Here is a 21,705-nt window from a genome sequence, read left to right as displayed (position 1 = left end):
ACTACCGGCCGCGTCCTTCAGCCCCGCGCTGGCGCCGGGCGGAGGCCGCTGTCGTCACGCCGAGACCCGCCCCGGCCCGGCCCGGCGCGCGGTCACGTGAGCGGCGGCGGCACAGTCAGCTGATCGCGGCGCGATGGACTTTCTGCTGGGGAATCCCTTCAGCTCCCCAGTGGGGCAGCGTATCGGTGAGTCCCCCGCTCTCGCGCCGTCCCCGCGCGCGCCCCCGTTCCCTCTCCCCCGCGCGCCCCCCGTGGGAACTTGCCGCCGTGCCCGGCCGCCCGCCCTGCCGCAGGACCCCTTGCCTGCGAGAAGCGGCGGGCCCCGCCCTCGCGGTGGGATGCGGAGGGAGGCGGCCTGTGAGAGGGGAGCTCCGCTGTGACTGACGGCCGTCTTCGACCAATAGAGAACGCGCAGCCTGTGGCGGTGCCGTCGGCGGCCCCGCCGGCCAATCCGGGCGTGGAGGGGTCTTGAGGTGGCGAGGCGAAGTTTCCTCACTTAAAGGGGCCGAGGAGCGGTGGTCCGAGCCACGCCCCCTGGCGGCGCTGAGGTCCGTGATTGGCTCGGTGCCATTCCCGCCTGCACCTCTTGGGGGGCTTCGCGGGGAACCCACCCTGCGTGGGCTGCTGATTGGCTGAGCTCCAGCCACAGTGGCCTCTCGGCGCTCTGGGCGGGAAGGCACCTTTTACTACCTGAAGAGGCATGGGAGGCAGTTGGCACAGAGCTAGGGCTGCCCAGGGGCGGGAACTTCGGGCTGGCTGAGACCTGCCGTCTGATGGTTTGTCTAGTGGGATCGTCACCCAGCAGCGCCCAACACTGTACTGGCGGCCCTGCTGGCTCTGCCCTGCACCACAGGCGGGATCACAGGGTAGAGCCCCAGCTCTAGCAGTGGTATCAGTGTGGCATCCACTTAGTGACCTTTCAGGCTTGCAGGCATTAAGCGTTTTAGTCCCTGTGCTAAAGACAGATTGCTGAGCACAGAAGAAAATAGCTCAAGAAAGTGGAGCAAAGAGAAAGAATAAGGCCATGGGCAGCTACACTGGTCTCAAAGCAGAGATGCAGTTCTTAAAGTACTTGGAATAAAGATTCTTTTGTTCTCATGTTGTACCATCTGAATGCCTTCAGGTTGTGCTTGAAGAAATGTGGTTGATGTTTCCTGCTTGATGTCTCTGTCTTGTGCAATTTGGCCATTTCTTGTTTATGCAGTTGCTCAGTGTTGCTTTCGGTTGCCCGTGCAAATCTTTGTGCTGTTCTTCTCTGAAACCCCTGGTTCAATGCATTTGCAGGGGTGAACAGCATGCTGTGAGTGAGGTGGAAAAAGAGAAAACTGCTGCACTTCTTTAAATGCACACACCAATGTCCAAAGAAACAGTGGGCATTGTGATGTGAAACTCAAGTACTGGGTGGGATTGGTGAGATGCAACTACAACAAGTTGGGGGAAGGTTGACTTTAATCTTCCCAAACAACGGAAGGTTTTCAATACAGAACAGCTCTACGTGATATTTGATGCCTTCCCAGATGGCAGTCACGTTTCATCCTGCTTCCCAGGAGATGCGGTCTCCTGCCCTTTTTGATTATTCTAGGAGAGTATCAGATACGTTGCTGTGTCTGGGTCCAGGCAAACTGAAGTCATCTTTAGGTGTTACAGAGTACTTTGTGCCCTCTGGGTCTTCTGAGCAGTTTATTGAGCAGTCAGATGTAAGTGGTTTCCTTTCTGGGCTTTACTTCTCGTAAAGAAGGGATTTTCAAGCAACAAACCAACAACAAAGAAGAGGAGGAAATTGTTTCAAGAGTGCTGTCAAACAGGAGCTTAGAGTCCATAGTACTAGATGTGTGACAGCAGAAAAATCTTAATGATTGGCATTGACTGGGGTTATTGGAGTCCAAAGGGGTGGAGGATTTGCAGTGTATGAGAAAAGGAATTGAGGTGTGGAGGACTTAAAAAGGGCTGTCAGCTGTAAATACGAGTGTTTTCTCCTTTTGAACATTGCCTAACGACATCCCGGGGACATAGATAAATGCTATCTTTCCTTTTTAATTTGAGACGCGAACAAGACTTACCTGAAGTTGTTTGGTAGGTCTGTGCCAGCTGCACAAGGAGCCCATGAACCTGTTCACCAAACCTGCATGGTGCTGCCATTTCGGGCTGTCTGCAGAAAGCTGATATTGCATGTTTGTAAATTACTTGGGCAGAGTGATGTGTGCCTGATACATCTTAAAAGGTATAAAACAGCTTTAGATGAAGGCTATGGAATGAAAAGGAAGTACTCTGGTGCAGATTGATGTTCTCAAATTCCTTCATTAATGTTAATCTAGCAAGTCCCACTTGTTTTGCTGAGAAGGAAACACACTCAGATAATCTCAGTGATTTCTTACAAAAAGTATCAGTTGCAGAGGAGTAGGTTTACACCTTTTTATTCCCAATCCTGAGATTTCATCACAGAATTTCCCTTTTGTCCTGGTTTTGGACTGTGATCTCTTTCCCTAAGTAAGGTGAATACAGCCTTTAAAAAAATGAAGTACTTCTAACCAATGGAGAAATTTCTGAAGAATGCTAAAGCATTGTAGTTTGGGTTCTACCAATGAAAGGGCAATTCACTTGGCTTCTACCTGGGAGGTAAAAGAAACGTCAGAGTGGAAAACCTGCTTTCAAGGATGCTCGGATAGTAACAAGGCAGAGTGAGAGAATAGAGAGGAAATGAACAGTGCTCTTTTCTGAACCCTGAAGTCTGGAATAGCTCGTAATTATAGCAGTACTGAAAAGGAACGAGTTTTTTTCTGTGAATGAGGGCAGAAGGCAAGGGAGAGAAGTAAAAATGTACTATGGACCTGGAAGGGAGTTTTTTATGTTTGGGTATGGGTTAAGCATGATAACCAGGAAAATTGAGGCTGGCGAGAGAGAGCAAGTGAGAGAGCAGATTGCCTCTGCTCATGGTTGAGGGAGAGCAGCAGATAAAATAGAATGTGCCTCACAGCTATTTAAATCCCAAACCCTCTGCAAGTTGGTCCTTAGGAGCTGGTGGGAAGCAGATACCATCTGCTGTTAATAGCATTCTCTTTCCTGTTGGGTTTCTGCAACGTAGTGCTTCTCAGCAAGGCTCAGTCTTGTCTTCTGTGCTGTGAAATTGATGAAGAGCTCTCGGATCCCCGAGACTTTGAGCTGATTCACAGCAAAGGACAGGAGGATAAGTTCAGAGACGCAAATACCCAAAGCATTGTGGTAGATCAAGTACATGTCCATCACCACTCTTGAATTAAGACTGGAGATATATCTCAGCTTTCTCTGGAAAGCAAGCTGTCTATCCCCTGCATCTTTGGAAGAAAGGAAGAAAGGGCAAGGCTGAAGAGGGGAGTCCTGCCTGAGCTGGTACTGAAGATTCCTTGTGAGAAGTGAAAGCATGAGGCTTCTTGAGGTGACTTTCCACAGGATGCTGATTTGGTCCAGGGGGTATTACGAATTGAAGGGAGGTTGGGAGAACGTTTGGATTGCTTTCTGCTAAACCTATGCTGTCTTGTGCAACAAAATGCTGGTGCTCTCAAACTCTTGTTGGAATTGGTGAGAATGCTTTGCAAGGAATTTGAAGCCAGCAGGACTGAGTGCCAAAGGCAGTCTTGTAAAGGGCCTGACTTGCAGCAAAGCGCTAGTCTCTGACAAGCTACAGTAGAGCATGAAGGGTACAGGTGAAGGGTTTCTGAATGCCACCTGGCTTGTTATGGATATTTCAGGCCTCTGAAGGGGAGGAAAAGGAGCTGGATTCTGTTTGGTATTACCTGTCCCTGGCTCCCGTACATTGCTGTGCTGCTGTCTGTACCACTGGGAATGGCTACATAGCCAGCCCAGTGGTGGGCCCTCCCCTGCCACAATAGAAAGAAGCAAGAATCTAGGAAGGAAACAAAGCCATGGAATTCACACCTGGCACAATGCAAGGTGCTACTCCAGTGGATCAGTTATGCTGAGTTCAAAATAATTTCTTATCTTACAGTACTGGACGCATTAGTGGCTTACAGTCATCAGAAATACATCAGATGCCAGAAAGGAAGATTCAGTGCTTTGTTTTGATTCATGCCACAGCTGTGATTCTGGGTTGAGGTGGGCAATTTGCAAGGCAGCACACCGGCCTCAATCAAACCGCAGTGCTGTCACACCCAGGAAGCTGGTCTGGCCACTAAAACAACATGGCTTTGAAGCGGCCCTGCAGAGAGCCTCTTGCATACTGTATGGTCTTGGTGTCAGGCTTTGAAGAAAGCAGCATTTATAGACCACTGATAGCCTCCCCATGAGGCATGCCCTGCGTCAGGCCAGGGTCAGCTCCCAGAACACAGAACCAAAAGCTGCCTGATAAGCCCTGCCGAGCAGTGCTCCGCAGGCAGCCAGGCCCTGCCTCCTGTCCTCACTGTTTTTAGGGACTTGTCGGCATGTCTGGCTCAGATTTTATAAGGGGCAGACAGCTCATGTGCTAATTACAGCTCATGAAACAGGGCCAGCCGCTCTGATCTTTCACGTGGCTAATGAATATACTTAGTTTCCTTTCTTTCTGCAGGCTTTAGTAAAAGGGTAAAGTTCAGGATTTTCAGAGAAAACTCCAACACATCTTATTAGACTTGGGCAATCCTTCGGTACTTGGGAGCAAGGATTTAGAAGGCATTAGCTCCAACCCTCCCGAGGCCAGAGAGGATGGGCCTTAATCTCAGTAGGCAGATTCAAAGTGATCGCCTTCCTTTTTTCCGTATGCCCTAATTCTGCTATTCCAGCTGTACATTTTCTAACTTCACATTGCATTTATGGCAGGTTTGCTGCTTTCCTGCAGCTTTTCACCCACCAGCCTCCTAAGGAAGGTGGCAGTGACAGGATCACTGCCCCACTGTGAGGTGACTGCGAGCTGTATATGTCACCTCTGAGGAATCCCCACTTTCTGTACCAGCCAGCCAGGTGAAGGAGTGTGCATGGTTTGTTTGCATTCCTTTCTGGAAAGCAAACCTGCTCCTCAGCTTTGGCAGAGTGAGCACATTTGGAAGAAAAGGAGACAAGAAAGCAAGTTGCAGAGTGGTGCCACGCACGGGGAAGCAAGAGAGGAATGGTGGCAGACTCAGTTCACATTTGTGTAAGGCAGAAGTGAAGATGAGGAGGCTTGGGGAGATTCTTGAACAGCAGAGACTTGATGGTTAAGTTCTGGTTTTGTTTAATCCCTGGTTTCTTCTGTAGCTTAGAGCTTCCCAGCAGGCTCAACTCTATTCCTGAGTTGTGTTTTTTTCTTTTTATCTGCAGTGTTTTTTTTTCAGGGCTGAGTAGGTTGGATGTGGACTTCCTTTTGGTAGGAAAAGAAACAAGAGATTGATTTGTGGGTTTCATTGCCAAAGGCAACAATCAGTACAGAGGAACTTCTGGGTAGGCTGGGACATAAACCAAGGTATGTCCTGAGCAGGAGGTGACCCTCAGCATGGAGGAGAGCAGCAGTGAAGTGTAGCTTCATGACCAAGTGCACCAAATCTATCAGATCAACCTGAACTGCAGTCTACCTGCCGGCAGGGCCAGTTCTGTGGTGTCCCAGAGTTGGAGAGAATAATTGGAAAGGTGAAAAAGCGTTAAGAACGTTCTGCTGCTCTCCTTCACTGCTTTGCCCTCTTCCATCAGGTTGTGGCCACCATGTAATCAACCTAATCACAGTGCAATCAGTAGGTTTTGCAGCCAAGAAAAAAGGTGGCAGCTGGATTTCAATGACATTTGGACAGGTAGCTTCATGCTGTGGTGTGTAACCTGTGGGAGGGATGTATACAAGAGAGGGTGTATTGCACAGTGCTGTGAGTAGCTCGCTGTCTGATCCTTGAAACAGGGCATTCCAAAACATGAAGGATCTCCTTACCCAGGCAGGAGTTAGAAACATTTTTCCAATGTTAGGGCCCCTATCATTATCACTTGCATAGCAGGCATTTCATTTTAGTCCCACAGAGGGATCATCAGCTATTTGGGTTGCAGAGGAGGCTCCCTCTGAAGGGCAGAGGACCCACAACAGCTAGGGCCAGATCCAGATTATGCAGTGACAGCAGTTCTGAAAAAGCAGGCACTCCTCTAAGTGTTTAAGTAAGTTGGTCCCTGTAAGGAAGCTGGGTCCCAGTTCTCCTGAAGAGCACCTGATAGGTGCTGAACTGGTCTGGCTAGTTTTATTGCCTTGCTCTACTACTAAATCAGGCATCTTATAGGATGGGAAAGCTTGGAAAGAAGGTTCTCTTGCACTATTTGCCATCTGCCGTATCTCTGCATTTTCCCGTGGTCTGGAGAGTGCCTGGTTCTGCCTGCCCACCAGCAGTTGTTTCCCCCACCCACTGGTGGTGACCCTAAAAGCATCACTCAGCCAGTGTGGTTGGGGTGAGACGCAGCTGATTACAGGGTGGAGGCACTGGTGATCTCACTAATAGTTGTGTGTTGCCCAAATCTCTGCCTTGAATAACATCAAGGCTGACTGAGGAATTCCTAATTAAAGGGGACACAATCAAAACTGGAACATGACTTCAGCCCGCAGTCCTTGTCTGTCAATACCCCCCAGAGGCCAGAAATTCAGGCAAGAGATGCAAATGTTAATCAAGTCCTGTTTTTTAGGTTTTGCTTGCTTATCTGTTTTTATAGGACTTGTAAAAATTGGGAGGCTAATTCATTTGTTAATTTGATGCAAATAAAAGCAACGCCGATGGCATTAGATACATGTCAGCATGAGCAGGCTAAACTCATACTTTCCTTTGCTGGCCCTGCAGCAACAAAGCAAATAATCCCCCTTCTCTTCAGTTGTGCAGCTGAAGTCACTTGTTTTCTACTGAGGCCCTCTCCCCCTTTGTGTGTAGGACACCAGAGATCATGCAGTGTGTGTTTGTGAGTTTGCAGCATGAGTGATGTGGGCAAAGCTGTGCAACTGCCCATCCCAACACCAGCCAGCAATGTGCTTTATGGTGGTGACACCTAGTGGGAAGCACTTGGTGGCTCAGGCTTTGCAGCTTTATTCATGTTAAATACTATGGTGGAATCCAGGGTCAGAGCTGAAGAGCAGCCCATGAGAGTTCCAGGGCCTCTCTTAGCTTTATCCTGTCTTGGTTTCTGTTTTCCAGAGAGAGCCACCGATGGATCCTTGCGGGGCGAGGACTGGTCTCTCAACATGGAGATCTGCGACATCATTAATGAGACTGAAGAAGGGTAAGGGAGCTGGCAAAGGTTCTCATTCAGCAGCAGGTCCCAGCACGCTTCCTGTAACAATATCCCTATACTGCAATGGCAGCATGCAGCGGTGGAGGTAATAAACTGGGCTGCCCAACAGTCCCCTAGATGAGACTCTGCTGGGGCATCTAGAGACAGAGCAGAGCTGTCAGAGTATCTGTTAGATGCCTCCCTGTGATCTTCATGAGCACAAGGAGCCATTCAAACAGGCCTATGAGGTCTCCAGAGAAATCTTGATTCAAGCCAGGCTGTCTCCCATCTACCAAAGACACATTTGCAATTCTTTCACTTTGATTTATTCCTCTTCCTTATCCCACTCTCCCCACTGGGAATGTAAAAGTCTTCAGGCCAATGACTGAGGAGAGAAGAAAATCTCAGGCAGGTCCTGCTGGGGTTATGTTCTCAGTTATTTTCATATACAATCACTCTGATGTGCACAAATGTGGGCATTCCCCCTGAAAAGGATGTTAGAAATCTGCCAAACATGTTAACTCTGGAGCTGGGGATTTGCCAGTGAATCCTAGGGGGTCTGCTCCATCTCACAGTGGAGATGTCAAGAACAGCATGTAAAAAAGAAGGTGATACATAGAATGAAAAATGTGGGTTTCACTCCTGCTGTCCCACCTCACAGGGAGGCTGATAGATAGCAAGCTCAGTTTGAAACTTCACAGTTCTATGGAAACAAAGTCAAACGCCTTTTCTTTACAGATCTGTCACACCTTCCCTGCTTTCCCCTTGGTACAAATATGCCTGTCTTTGCCAACAGTTCTCAGTCCCAAGCTGTTACCACTTTGTGTTTCATTTCTGGGCTGCTGCTAGCACAGCTGTCTCTCCCACTCTCCTGCTAATGCCCATCTATTGCAGCTTCTCTGCCCCATGGGCTCCCAGGTGCTTCTTCATTATCTTGGTGTCTCCATCTCATTCTTATCTTCCAGTGCTGCTGCTCTTCCAGGCCAGCCTTTCTTCCCCTACTCTACTCTACTGGAGCATGTTAGTCCTTTTGTACCCTCTCACAAAACCACAGTTGTCCTGCTATGCTGCCATATATGCAAGATTTTGCCACTGCATCTCCCAAACTTCTTTTTAGCCTCCTTTCCTCCAGGGAAAAGTTTAAACAGTTTATTTCTAAATATTACAAGGATTGCTTCTCCTCTGTCCTATGCCAAACTTTTTGTGATCTTGTCTGCATTGTCACTGCCATGGGATTTTGCTTTACCCCAAACAGTACATTTCTGGTGTTGCTTTTATTCTCTATTTTGTCTGTACACCTTGGATTGTTGCAAACATCAGCACAGAAGCCTCCAGTTTCAGCTCCAATGCTCAGCAGCAGGACCTAGCTCCTCTTACAGAACTAATGGCAAAAACTGCTTTATCAGTCACTGCTTCAAGATGCACTGAAAATGTGATGGGGAAGATCACCTATTGAGTGCAAGACTCTGGATGTCAGTGGCTGTTTTGCTTTGCTTCTGCCTACGTTGGTCTCACCCTTCTGATGATCTTTCTCCATTTGCTTTTTCCTGCAGGCCCAAAGATGCTTTCCGAGCCATAAAGAAAAGAATTGTAGGGAATAAGAATTTCCATGAAGTTATGCTGGCTTTGACGGTGAGTGGTCACTATTCTTTCTTGGTTCCGTGATTCTTGCTGTAAAGCTGAGTCCCCAAGTGCAAAAACTTGGGCACCCAAAGACAAGGCTAATATATGCAGGCAGAGAAGACTGTAGCTAATGCTTCTTTGCCTTCAAAGGTCTTGGAGACATGTGTCAAAAACTGTGGCCATCGCTTCCATATCCTTGTAGCCAGCCAGGACTTTGTGGAAAGCGTCCTGGTGAGAACAATCCTGCCGAAGAATAACCCACCTGCCATAGTACACGACAAGGTGCTGACCCTCATCCAGGTGAGCCAAAAAGAATGAGCATCTGCACCAGTGAAGGGACCGGTTGTCTTTAGGTCTTTGTGTGTTAGTGTAGTGTAAATTATGTAAATGATGATATCAATGGTTATCTCCTTCTCCCTAGTCCTGGGCGGATGCTTTCCGCAGCTCACCGGACTTAACTGGTGTTGTTGCTGTCTATGAAGACCTTAGACGGAAAGGCCTTGAGTTTCCCATGACTGATCTGGACATGCTGTCCCCCATCCACACACCGCGGAGGGTATGGAAGCATTTCTGAGGAGAAGGGAGGTGTACTGCTGCTGTTCTGGAGCTGTGAGGGTGCTACAGTAGTTCTGGATTGCAGTTAGAGGAAGTGGGGAGTGAGAAGCTGCAGGAGAGTCTCTTTGCAAGGCCACGGTGGACAAAGTGACTTATAGCTATAGGGTAAGAGCTTTGAGGGAGGTGAGGCAGAGAAGTTGGAAGACTAACTGAAAGCAGATGGGGACTTGACATTAACATATCTTTCCTAATTGTACTATCCTGTCAGCTGTGAGTGTCTAACATCTCTGCCGCTGTTCCCACTCATAGTCTGTGTATAGCTCCAACTCCCAATCTGGACAGAACTCTCCTGTGGTCAACTCCCCTCAGCAGATGGAGTCCATCCTCCACCCTGTCACCCTGCCCTCTGGGAGAGACACTTCCAGCAATGCACCCATCACACCCACACAAGAGCAGGTGAGTTGGACACATACCCTCTGCTGCTGCTAGCTGTCCCTCCACGTGGGATCTGTTTCACAGATGCTGTTCTGAGACTGCTGTCCTGCTCCTTCTCCCCAGCCTAGATCCTTAAGGAGCTGTTCCAAAGTGTCATTCAGGGATTTTCTCCATTGTGGTCGCAGTGTTACCACAAACACAGAGTGGTTATGCTTCCCTAAGACAGGGCTGCTTGCAGCTACTGGAAGGATCTCCGGTCTATAGGGAAGTGAGGAGCTGAGACCTACAGGCTTTGAGCAAGGTCTTTGTAGTACAGTGGAGCAGAATTTTGCTCTGTAGATACCTCCGTACCATCTTTGTTTATCTTGACTCACAAGTGACTCCATACAAATCAATCCTAACTGGCTATGCAGCTTGCATAGACCAGGGCTTTCTCAGATGTTTCTTCATCCTCTTTTCTCCTTCCTCACCCTGACTTAAGACACCAAGTTCAGCATCAATTCTCCAGCTGCTATTAGGTTGCATCCCCTTGCAGAACAGAGGGTAGAAAATGCTCTCAAGGAGCTCATTAGTAGCCTCTGAAACCAGAGAGAAAAAGCTTCAACTGCACTCTTAGCCCAGAGTCACCTTCTGAATGGGAATTCATTTTTTCCAATCTGCTGCCTCTGAAATGAAATCATGTGAGCGACTGCCACAGAGGAGCTGCTGGCTGGGGTGAGATTGAATCATAACAGCAGCCTTTGCTGGTTATTAAAAATCAAGGTTAGGTATAGTGGCAAAGGTTCCCAGTGAGTGCCTGGCATCTTTTACCAGCGAGTGAATTTGATGGTAAGTAATAAGGCTTCCTTCTGCTGAGAGCTCCCGGGAACCAAACTGAGCAGTGACAAATGAGTTCTCCAGTGGCTTTTCCCTTCAGCTTTGTGAATGCATCCACACTGTGCACTGCCCTTCACAGCTGCCTCAGCTATCCCCTGGCCTTCACGGGGTAAGTAGTCACTTCCACTCCCTTCTGCAGATCAAGAAGCTACGCAGTGAGCTGGAAGTGGTGAATGGGAATGTGAAGGTCATGTCAGAGATGCTGACAGAGCTGGTGCCATCCCAGGCTGAGACTTCTGACTTGGAGCTGCTGCAAGTAAGGAACACAAGGCAGTTACTGGTGGGACAGAGGGCTGGCACACGGAGCTCAATTTAGCAATGAGTTGATGAACTGAGACATTCTACATGCTAGGCACGGGGAACAATTGCACTGGAACAATTCAGTGTGGGACTTCGCAGGGAGTGATGGGATAAGGGAGACATGGGGGCTGTGAAGTTTCAGTGGCCAAGGAAATTTGCCCTGTTGAGGCTGGAATCATCTCACACAAAGACCTATAATCCCTGAGGGCCTTTGTTCCTGAATAATATGTTAAACAAACAGTATGCAATTATTGCAAGGACAAAGAAAACTAGTAACTATAAATCCCAGACTTGGTTTATGTCTCATACCAACTTCTTTTCATCCTCTACACTTGCTGATAGACTCCAGTTGGCTCTGGAGTCTGTCTGTTGCATTCAGACTTCCAAATCTGCAAGTGCTCAGCCTGAGCCTGACCTTTGTGGTAACTTTTCTTGCTATGAGCAGGAGCTGAATCGGACATGCAGAGCCATGCAGCAGCGTGTGCTAGAGCTGATTCCCCGTGTCCAGCATGAGCAGCTCACTGAGGAGCTACTCCTCATCAATGACAACCTCAACAATGTGTTTCTACGCCATGAAAGGTACCTCTCTCCTCCCTGCTCTGCTCCTCCATAAGAGCTGACTGCCCTTTGGTAGTCTATCCCAGCTTTTGATCTGCCCATGAATGTAATGCTCAAGGTGTGTCAGCCTTTATTACCCATCTTAGAAAGAAGAGCCAGTCCTCAGATCTTGCTGACTTATCCATGCCCCTTCAGTACACTGTGTTTGTTGCTGATAGAATATAAACATAACCCAAAAGAAGAAAGAGACTGCATGAAAAGAGCTGGCTTTCTAGCTCTCAGGCAGACAGACATAGAAAGGACTTGCCTTGGTAGAATCATCACCTGTTTTTGTCCTCCATTTCACCAAACTCCTCTCTTCTACTAGGGTGAAGAGAATTTGATCTCCTCTGTGTAGGAGAGCTGGGTTTGAACCATTTTGATTAGAAGTAGCTTTGAAATGTCACAAGATGCTTTCTTATGTCACATCTTTGGAGACATATCTTTGGAGATATCAACTCTGAGGGCCCTTTTGTGGAGTCTTCTGTGTAGGGGGAGAAATGGGTCCCTGAACATGGTCCCCCTTTTCTAGTATGTAGGAAGGGGCAGACTATGCCAAGCCTTACTGAGAAATCTCTTGGGCTGAGGGTGAATTAGTACACACTACTGAAATGCATCCTGTTGCATCCTGTCATCTTCCTTGCAGGTTTAAGCGTGTTCGGACAGGACAGCCTGTTAAGGTAATTCAAAGCTACTGCCTTTTGTATGGCTCAGTTTGCATCCTGCACAACCTGTGACGTCTTGCTGAGCTGAAAAGAGATTCAAACTGCCCCACTTGCAAGCTATAGGCTTTTCTCTCCCAGCCCAGACACACCAGACCTCATCAGTGTGTAAGATGCTCCATTTCCCATTGCTAGACTTTCCTAGCAGTAGGCCCCTTCCCCACACCCAAAGAATAAGGACAGACTAATAGTAGATGTGGTTTCTGGGTTTTGAGCATGAACATTTCTCAAATGAGCCTCCTTGTATCATCACTGGCCTGTTGTCTGAGCCAGCACCTAACCTACTGACATCCCAGCAGAGCTGGGACTTGGGTACCAAGATGTATTCTGCCCTATTCCCAGCCAGTTCTCTCATCATTGTCCCACTTCTCCCAAGGACAGGCTCCCCAGTTGATATTTTTCAATATACAGTAGGTATATTGAAAGGTAGGGTACAGTAGGGCTTCCCTTTTCAGTGTTAATAACTTAGGACTGGGGAGTCAAAGCGTCCAAAGCTCACAAACTTCACTATCTTCTGGGTTTTTTTTCTCCAAAGGCACCAAGTGAGGCAGAGAATAACTTGATTGACCTGAGACCCAGTACACCCAGTACTCCGTCTGTAGTGAGACAACCTGAAGTCACCAACAACCTCTCCTCTCAGCTGGCTGGAATGAGTATGTTGCCACGCAGTATTCTCCTCAGTTTTTCTCCTGTGCTGCTGTAAGAAACCTGTAATGCACTTCAGTTACCAATTTAGCCATATTCATAAAGTAGCCTAGACAAATTGAGTATATTGTCAAATAATAAACTAATGAAGAAACCCTTGCATGCCAAGAGATGCAAGCACATGTCTCAATATTAACGCCTCAGATTGTGCAGGAGGCGGACCTTCTTATGGAAGGACCTCAGTTGTAGGTTGTGGCTAAGAACTGGGCTTTCCAGCAGGGAAGAAAGTTGCACTCCCTCCTATCCCTAGCAACAGTGCAGTTGTTTCTCTTGCCATGTGGTGTCAGGCTGGCCACCAGGGCTGGGGAGAAGAAAAGCCACTGAACTGTACTGCAAAGGCAGCCATGAGCATTTTGGGCTCAGGACCCAGATCTTGACAGGCTGTCAGAAAGCTTGAGGGATCCTGAGGGGTATTCAAGACATAACAACAGTATACAAAATCATGCCTGAAGCTCTTGCTGATTGTGAGCATGCTCAGTACAACTTGGATGCAGTTGAAGGAAACTAACAATACTGTATTTACAAACAAGCCAGTGGAAATAGTTTTCAGGTCAGAGATTTTCAGGTGATACTGAAAATCCACTCCAGTGGAGAACACAGGTTATCCTCTTCCACAGGTTATGAAGCAATTCCCTGTGTTAAACGATCAGGAACATCTGCCCTTCAGAATCAGTGCAATAAATTGCTGCTGCTGCTGCCAGAGTCTGAGCTAAAAATATCTGCTGAGTAGGAGAAGAAACTGATTCTGTCACATCACCCATGACACTGATAACACTGTGCTGCTTCTGAGGGGCAGAATCGATTAGTGGGCCTGGAGCAGCTTAACCTGTTTGAATGTTAGCCTTCCACTCAACACCTCCAAGCCCATGGCCCTCCATTCGTGTGTCCATGCTGCTTGCTCACTCTCTTTTTTTTCCCATAGCCCTGGGCTCAAGGAGCGTGAGTGCAGGGCTGCACTCCCTCGACACCTCTGGCAAGCTGGAGGAAGAGTTCGACATGTTTGCTGTGACACGTGGCAGCTCGCTGGCTGAGCAACGCAGAGAGTGAGTGTAGCTGCCCCTCTGTGCTTGCCTTCTTCCAAGAGGGGAGGTTGTGGGGGAATTGGAATTATGATCCCAGCCAGCAAGTTTGTGGGAAGCTGAAGGGTGAAACAGAAATGCTCTCTTCCCACGCACAGTGTTTGTAGGATGTCTTCTATAGTTCCAGGCATTCTCCCTTGCTGCTGTTGTCCACCCTTTACAGCGTTCTCCTGGTCAAGTGGAAAAGAAAGTGGTCTCTGTATACACATCCCTCACCAATGGACATTGCAGTGCTTTATGTGGTGGCAAGGCTCAGTGTCAGAGATAAAGGTGCAGAATGGAACTGGCTCAGTTTTCCTGTCTATCTGAAATCACGAGTTCCATTCTGTATCACTGAATATCAATGGAGTCTGATGGACAGAATATTCAGCTGGAGTGCAGACAGTGCACAATCCATTGTGGTTTGCAAGGCAGGGCATTGATCTAGGTCTCAGCTTCCCTCTTGTTAAGTGGCACTGGTTTTTCTTGCTCTGTAGTATGGTTGAGACCTCCTGATGTAAAGCAGTAATAGTTGGACCTCATAGTACTGTCTATACACTGTCTACACTGAAGAGGTCTCTTCTTTTCTTCAAAGAGTGAATTTTCTGAATCCTCTAACTGGGAAGAGCCAACAAGAGCTGTGCTGACAGGATGCTTTTGACTTGACAGACTTGACAATGATACTCTGTTTCACCTGTCAGAATCACCCAATGTTCTTCATAGGTTACCAAACAGTAGAGTCCATAGTCTTATGGTTGCCTCCAGCCCTCAGAGAGCTGCGCTCCTGATCTCCATCCACTGGAGTGCCTTGCCCTGCAGCTGGACAGTGGCAAGTTAACACCTCATAAAGAAGTCTCCTTTCACTCTCTTGCCTCAGTTTCATCCATGGACGGCACACAATTTATTCCTAATCATCTTGTCCAAGCACTGAGCTCCCCAAACTGATTGCCCTGGCAGGCCTTGCTAGGAAGGGATTCTGCTCCTGCTTCATTGACTGTCCTCTGTACTGTCTCCAGTCCACAGCACCCTTCAGGGCACCACACTAATGGGCTACATTAGTGAGCACATTAGGCTGTTGGGAAGCAGCAATTGAACACACATGGCTGTTTTGGGCTCAGCCTGAACATGACTGCCAACATTTGCAGCTCTGAACCACTTTATTCAGGGCTGTGAACCCATGTGCAGAGTCCGTCAGGGTGTATGAGACTGCTGCTTGGAGGGTACTCCCAACACACCACAGGTTGTGATGCCTCAGGATGGGACAGAAACACTGGTGCCAGCAGCCTCTCTGAAACCCAAGCTGCTGGTATGTGCGCAGTGCAAGAGGCTGAGGAACAGTTGGGCAGGGGTGGAATCATATCCTCTCCAGTGTGGCGCAATCCTTAACGGACTGAGGCTTGTGATCTTTGCAGTAATGAGGCGTCTTCTATTTATTCCTCATTGCCCTCCATCTGCTTGCACTTGCAGCCCTGCCAGGTAGTCTCTATTCTCACTGGCTCAGGTTTCCCATTTCACTTAGCACCCTCTGCTCTCAGTATCTCCCTCTCCCTGAACAGACCCACTTCTCTGCTGCTCCCAGGCAGGATGTGCTGGCAGGAGACACAAGCAAGGCAGCTAAGGTCTGTTCCCGATTCCTGATGCTTCATGGGTGTCTCAGCAAAGCAGTGCTTGAAACACCTTAAGCCTTTCCTGCCATTTTTCCTCATCAGTGGCATGGTAGTGGTGCTGTATTTCATCCTTGATGCCATTATCCACAGCGGCCCCTTCACTGATGAGCACTTTTTTGAGAAGTTTGATCAACGGTGGCCCAAGCCCTCAGCCCCCAACAAAAACAGCTCCACATGATGATCTGCTTCAGCTGCAAGAAGGGGCCTGGCTGGAAGGGAAACCTGAGGAGAGCTTCTGGGAGACGCTTCATTCTCCTAGCATGGATGGATTGTTTTCCCCAGTCTGCATGGATCAGATGGTGAAGCATGGCATTGGCGTGTGTGGTAGCAGCCTGGAGGTGACACAGAAATGGGATAAAGGAGATGCTGGGTGGGACTTGTCTGTGTATAGAAAGAGCTTGCTGTAATGGGATGTTTGGAGACTGAAGCAACACCAGGCTTTTCTGATCATCCAGCTTAACCTCCCACATGGTATAAGCCTGTGAGTCTCTGCCACCATCAGTTCTTGAGTGTTGTTGGTTAGAGATAGGATTTTGAGATGTGTTTCTGCTGTGAAGATATATGAATAATACAGGGGCTTTGTTGCTCAAATCCATTCTATAGCATCTGTGATCTCCTGTGCAGTCTGTGTTAGTTATCTCTCTTCTGTAGTCAAGTCCAGGGAAGATCAGTGTCATGTTAGATACACCTAGCACTGTAAGACTGAGGACTGCGTTTTAGTCTGCTGGACAGTTGTTTTTAGGTGATGCCTTGTCATCCCCTTATCAAGTGCCAGAGCTGTCCTCTGGTATCCATAGTGATGTTGCAGTGAGTAGATTAGTCTGGTTTACAGTGGGTTGCATTCTTCTTTAATAGGAGTTTTGTACTCCTTTCTAGAAGCTCTTGGGAGGAGAACGGTGAGAGATGAAAAGTTGTGCAGTCAGCAGCCCTGAGTATATATTTAGAACTTCCCAATCTTCACTCACAGACATTGTATCAACCTGTGTGTTATCTAACTTCATGCTTTCAGGGTAAAGTACGAAGATCCCCAAGCCACCAAAGGACTTGCTGGTGCCCTGGATGCCCGGCAGCAGAACACAGGAGCGGTAAGTGGCTGCAGAGCCTTTAATGTGTGACCAGGAGTGGGAGTATCCTCCTTGCCCTCCAACACAGTAAACCTGCTGCCTTTATGAAAGAAAAATAATCAAGCATTTAACATGACTGATAACTCCTAGGCTCTACCAACCTGCATTTACTATCTGGACTCTATACTTCATTATTTACAACCCGGAGGTGGGGAAATGTGAGAAGTCTGAACTTGACTCAGACAGACATAGGATGGCCTTCTTACATCTGCAGGAAATAACCACTTGGAAATACGGTTTATTACATTTCCATAGCTTTCCAAGTCCGTTTGCCTCCTCTCTGCAGTCAGAGAAGTGGGCCACCAGTAACAGTGTGCACTTTCCACTACCCTAAACCCATTGCCTCCCTTTTCCCTGACCTTCTGCAATAACAGCGTTCAGTACAGACTCTCTCTCAACCAGGAGGAGTCTAATGCCTCCAGTGATGGAGCCCAGCTGACTAACTGGATGATGCGGCAAGGAATGGTGAGATGGTGGAGTATCAGTAGGGAGAAAGGAGGCTGGGGCTGCTGGGTTGCAGGTGGCAATGGCACAGCACGTGTGGATGCACTGCAGGCATCAGGAGAGACTGCAAACTGAAATGGAGCAACCCTGATCTGGGCCAGTTATAGAGACCAGGGTTGGGAAGGAAGAAGGCAGTGTCAGTCCTTCCTCTAACATGACAGTAGGGAAAAATCCCAGAAGTTCTGAGGCCAAAAGAGCATGTGGCGTACAAAGACTGGCCTGTAACAGGGTGGATATCTGGGTCAAAGGCATGAAACAGTGGTATAGGGAAGGCTGCAGCTGTTCATTCCCTTTGCAGCTTCTCCTGCCTAGCATGAGCTGCCACATTTGGAAGAGAACATATTCTGGCTTTTATCACATTGGAGGCCTTCTCCTGCAGATAATGTGTTCAAGCTTTCAAATTTGGTCTTTTGGCACCAGGATTTTCTGCATTTGCATCCCCTCAGGCATGCTGAGGTTTTGACAGTGTCCCAGGTGCAAAGTTTGCTAGCCTTTCTTCCTAAAATGGGCACTGCCTAGACTAATGTCTGTGGGGAAGTTTCCCCACAAGTTCTCCTGTCAGCTTGAATGCACTACCCAGAGTTCATTTCTGGGTAGACAAAGCCACTTCACTTTGAAACTTCCCTAATTTTACACATCCTCTTCCATCCCCACTCATACATCTGCCCACTGGGGTAACTGTCTGAACTTGCTACCTGGTTTGAGAAAGTCTGCCTGTCCTTGGTGAGAAAGGGTTGCTTTTTCTCTTGATCTTGCCATTTTCTGAGGGTGAGGGAGTTATTCATATGAGGAAACTAAGAAATAAGTTCCTCTAAGAAATAACACAGCCTCTGGCACTTCTGCTTGGGAAGCTTCTAGCTGCTCAGCTTTGTTCAAAAGCTCATGACTGGAGAAAAGGATCTGGGGGTTTGAATTGGTCTTGGTTTCTGTCAAGGATATCTCTGTCCATTAAAAAGGTGTCTCTGCTTCTTAAATTGGCCAGAGATGTAAAATATTCTGCACTAAGTCTTCTTCTTACTTGAATTTGAATTACGATTCAATTGTAGAGGACTTTATCTTTGATTGATTTGTGTCTGTAGTTTGGTGTGATGTCAAATACTGCCTTGCTCCATGATCCTACCAGAGAATCAGTTCTTGGCCCTTCTCCCTCTGTATGGCATCAAACATTTGTTATCTTAAGCACCACAGACTTTGACATCAGACTGTCACTGCTTTGTGGAAGGGAGGTGGTGTGGAGTAAAGCACATCTCCTGTTCACTGGCTTCCTCACACAAGCAGACAACTTCCATCTTGTGGGTCCTTACCAAAGTCTCATCTTGTGTTAATATCCCAAAATCAATTGCCAAACCCCAGATGCTTTTAATGTCATGTATCCTGGAAATTATGCACGCCTGGGTGTGAATGGGGCAGAGGAAGGAGGTGAACCGTTGGCAGCTGGGAGAGCTTTGCAATGGCAGTGGTGGGATTTTGAAGGGCTTGAACTGACTGAATGATGGGGCAAGAGGGTTAGATTTTGGGTTGGGCTTTCCTTTTGCAAAGTGGGTTTCAAGAACATTCTCTCAGCCTTTCTTTCCTCTGTCCCAGGTGCCAGTTCCCCAGGCAAATTTCATGGAAGACATAGAAAAGTGGCTGTCTACTGACGTGGTAAGTGAAGGCCTGCTTATCTGTAAGCAGTGGTGCTGTCAGAGTTGCCTGTGAGGTTGGATCTTGGGGAGTGTACAACAGCGCTGGCACTGCTGTGTGCGTGGCACAGGCTGCTTGGAGGGACCAGGTCAGGAAAAGCTGAGGACACAGGATCTGGGCTACCGTATCAATATAAAAAGCCTCTAATCATGCCCTTCTCCTTCTCCAGGGAGAGTCAGAGGATGGAAAAGGTGTCACCAGCGAAGGTAAGAGCCACCCACAAACGGCTTTTCCAGCTGGCAGCACTTTGGCTTTTCCACAAACCCCCCTCCTTGTTAATGCTCCACTCTGCTTTTGTCCCAGAGTTTGACAAGTTTCTGGAAGAACGAGCAAAAGTTGCAGACCGACTGCCCACTTTGTCCAGCTCTTCAGCAGGGACGTCTGTCTCCCCTGCTGCTGCCAGCCGTCATCAGAAGCAAGCAAAAGAAGATGATGCTATGTTTGCCTTGTGAGCACGACTGACTGGTGTGCTGTGGAGCAAGAGGCTGTGTGTGCTGTTTTGCTCGCCTCCAATCCGGGGCCAGCAGGGGAAGGACTCTATCCCCTTCCTCCACTCTCTTCCTGTTTTCTTTTTGAGTTGTTTTTATTTTAAAGCTGCTTTCATATTTCAGATAATCATTGTTGTGTTCAGGGACATTCTGTGTCACACAATAGGCTTGTGAAGAAGGTTTTCAAAGCTGCTAGAGAACATGGGAGTTCAGTGGGCGTTTTTTTTGGTATGGAGTGGGTAAAGCAGAAACTCCCCATCCTCCTCTCCAGTGAGTCAATCAGAGATCTTGCCCAAGAAAGAGGAGAGCCTGCAGCCTGCTGCTGAAATCATGCCTGCCTGCCTCTTTCCTAGCTCCCTCTCTAGAGTGGGCCTCCAGCCCTCTGCCTGCCACTGTTAGTCTGGAAAGCAAAGGTGGTACGATATGTTACAGGTGGAGGAGGAAAAACACTAATGGCAGTGGAGCCCTATTGCTCTAGTTTTTCTTGCACAAGTGCTTGTGGTATGCAGCACCTCACTCACAACCCCTTCTCTTCCTTTCCTACCCGTCAGTTTATCTGGAATCTTACCCACATCCCTTGTTTCCTTTGCATGCCAGCCAGTTACCAAAGCCCCTGGCAGCAAGCAAGCCTTGAGCTGCAAGTGGTACACAGCCTGCAGGCTGAAGGGGCTGTCTGCTATGGGTTAGGATGTGCCTTCAGCAAACTCTTCGCAGTTAATTTAATTCCCCTGTTACCATCCTTTCCTTCCTTCTTTCCCCAGTATGACCCTGCCTCTATTTTGCTTCCGCTGATGCCTTCCACCACATCCCGCTGTGATGCAGGGAGGATCTCTCAGCCTCAGATCCAGCTAACAGCTGTTGACTCCCTGTGTGCTGTGGCAGAGAGCTGTGTTCCCTAAAACAGGAGGCCCTCATAGGCACTGTTACACTGGTGGGAGCATGCTGTTGCTGGGAGAGCTTGTTCAAGCTGGTGAGCGGAAGAGGGGAAGCGAGACATCAGTCATCTCGCAACAGCAAAGCTGCCCTGCAGCAGCCAGGAGCGACTTGCACTTAGGGGAGAAACCCCTTCTGAGCAAACCACACACAGTGCCTGATCCTGTATGGCAGCTGGGGAGATGGGTGCCGAGCCTGGGGCTCCTGCTCGTGGGATTTCCTGCTGAATGTGGGAGAGTTGCCTTTTTTATTGCACATTAAAGGAGCAAACTCTTGAACCTCCGCTGAAGGAACGCGTGTGTTCTCTGTGCTGGCGTGGGGAAGGGAGAAGAGGAATGCAGCCATGTGGCCACATTTGCTCTCCAAGTGAGGACACAGTGGTGCTGAGAGGAGCCATGGTATGCGGCTGAGGGTGCTGTGAGTCAAGGCAGGTGCTGGTTCCTGGAGAGGTGGCTCCAATCCATCCCAAAATAGCAAGAGAGTGAGCTACCTCCTCCCCATCCCCCTTCTGCCTTGTGACCAGACCCAAATGCGCATCTCAATCCATAAATCACTCAAAGACATGCAAGAAACAGTTGCTCTGAAAGGGCTGTGTGGTATCTACAGCTGTCCCTATGCCATCACCTGGTGTCAAACTGGGTGGGAGCTTGGAAAACCCTCCTAAGTGGTAGAGTCGCATCCCTGGGGGTGTTCCAGAACTGTGCGCATGTGGCACTGAAGGCCATGGTCAGTGGGCATGGTGGGGATGGGCTGATGGTTGGACTAGGTGATCTTAGTGGTCTTCTCCACCCTTAATGATTCTATGGTCCTATGATTCCATTGGATAAGAAAAAAAAAGAAAAAAAAAAAACAGACACAAAAAACCAACAACAAAAAAACCAACCCACAAGGCTGCTTGCTAATTTCTCCCAGCAGATGGCTGTAGTGCCTCACACGCCGGCTGCCCGAGTTCTGCAAGCTGCGGAGGAAGCCCTCTCACTTTGCAGTGACCCGCTTAGAGCGGGCTGCGCTACGCAGGACACCCAACCAACCAAAGTTGTGCCTTATTCTAGGAATTACGCCTCAACCTTTAGCCTGGCACAGCCTCACACGGTGACCGCTCCGGAGTGTGCGCATGAGCGCTGTGTGCACACATAGGTTGAAGCATCCATTAAAAGCCACCCTCGGAACAAGAGCGTGACCCACATAGACCTTTTACATTTCCAGAGTGCTTGTTTTTATGTAAGCTGAAAAAAGCCAGAACCTCCCTGCGTTGGGTCACATTTG

At 48.4% G+C, this 21,705-nt stretch overlaps 1 protein-coding gene across 2 annotated transcripts; it reads left to right on the top strand.

Moving 5' to 3' along the window:
* Positions 1-90: 90 nt before the first annotated feature.
* On the top strand, positions 91-20,722 carry TOM1 (target of myb1 membrane trafficking protein). 2 transcript variants are annotated; one of them, XM_042889584.1, is made up of 16 exons: positions 91-185; positions 7,094-7,178; positions 8,723-8,801; positions 8,943-9,092; positions 9,214-9,348; positions 9,657-9,803; positions 10,798-10,914; positions 11,404-11,537; positions 12,202-12,235; positions 12,813-12,930; positions 13,905-14,025; positions 16,717-16,792; positions 17,234-17,296; positions 18,920-18,979; positions 19,188-19,224; positions 19,322-20,722. In XM_042889584.1, the coding sequence occupies exons 1-16, from the start codon at positions 134-136 to the stop codon at positions 19,468-19,470; spliced, it is 1,557 nt and encodes a 518-aa protein (XP_042745518.1). In that variant the 5' UTR covers positions 91-133; the 3' UTR covers positions 19,471-20,722. The 2 variants fall into 2 exon arrangements, with proteins under 2 accessions (XP_042745518.1, XP_042745519.1); XM_042889585.1 differs by lacking the exon at positions 17,234-17,296.
* Positions 20,723-21,705: the final 983 nt, after the last annotated feature.

Source organism: Lagopus leucura, unplaced genomic scaffold (assembly GCF_019238085.1).
Source record: "Lagopus leucura isolate 7727_CA_CO unplaced genomic scaffold, USGS_WTPT01 Super-Scaffold_100159, whole genome shotgun sequence".
NCBI classification, from domain to species: domain Eukaryota; kingdom Metazoa; phylum Chordata; class Aves; order Galliformes; family Phasianidae; genus Lagopus; species Lagopus leucura.
The sequence above is the reverse complement of the archived record's forward strand: the minus strand, read 5'-3'. Positions and strand labels throughout refer to the sequence as shown.

Bases quoted from the DNA above. Each gene is read 5' to 3' on its own strand.
- TOM1 (XM_042889584.1), top strand. From the start codon at position 134: ATGGACTTTCTGCTGGGGAATCCCTTCAGCTCCCCAGTGGGGCAGCGT. The intron at 7,179-8,722 runs GTAAGGGAGCTG...TTTTTCCTGCAG, and splicing joins ATTAATGAGACTGAAGAAGG to GCCCAAAGATGCTTTCCGAG. The intron at 9,093-9,213 runs GTGAGCCAAAAA...CCTTCTCCCTAG, and splicing joins AGGTGCTGACCCTCATCCAG to TCCTGGGCGGATGCTTTCCG.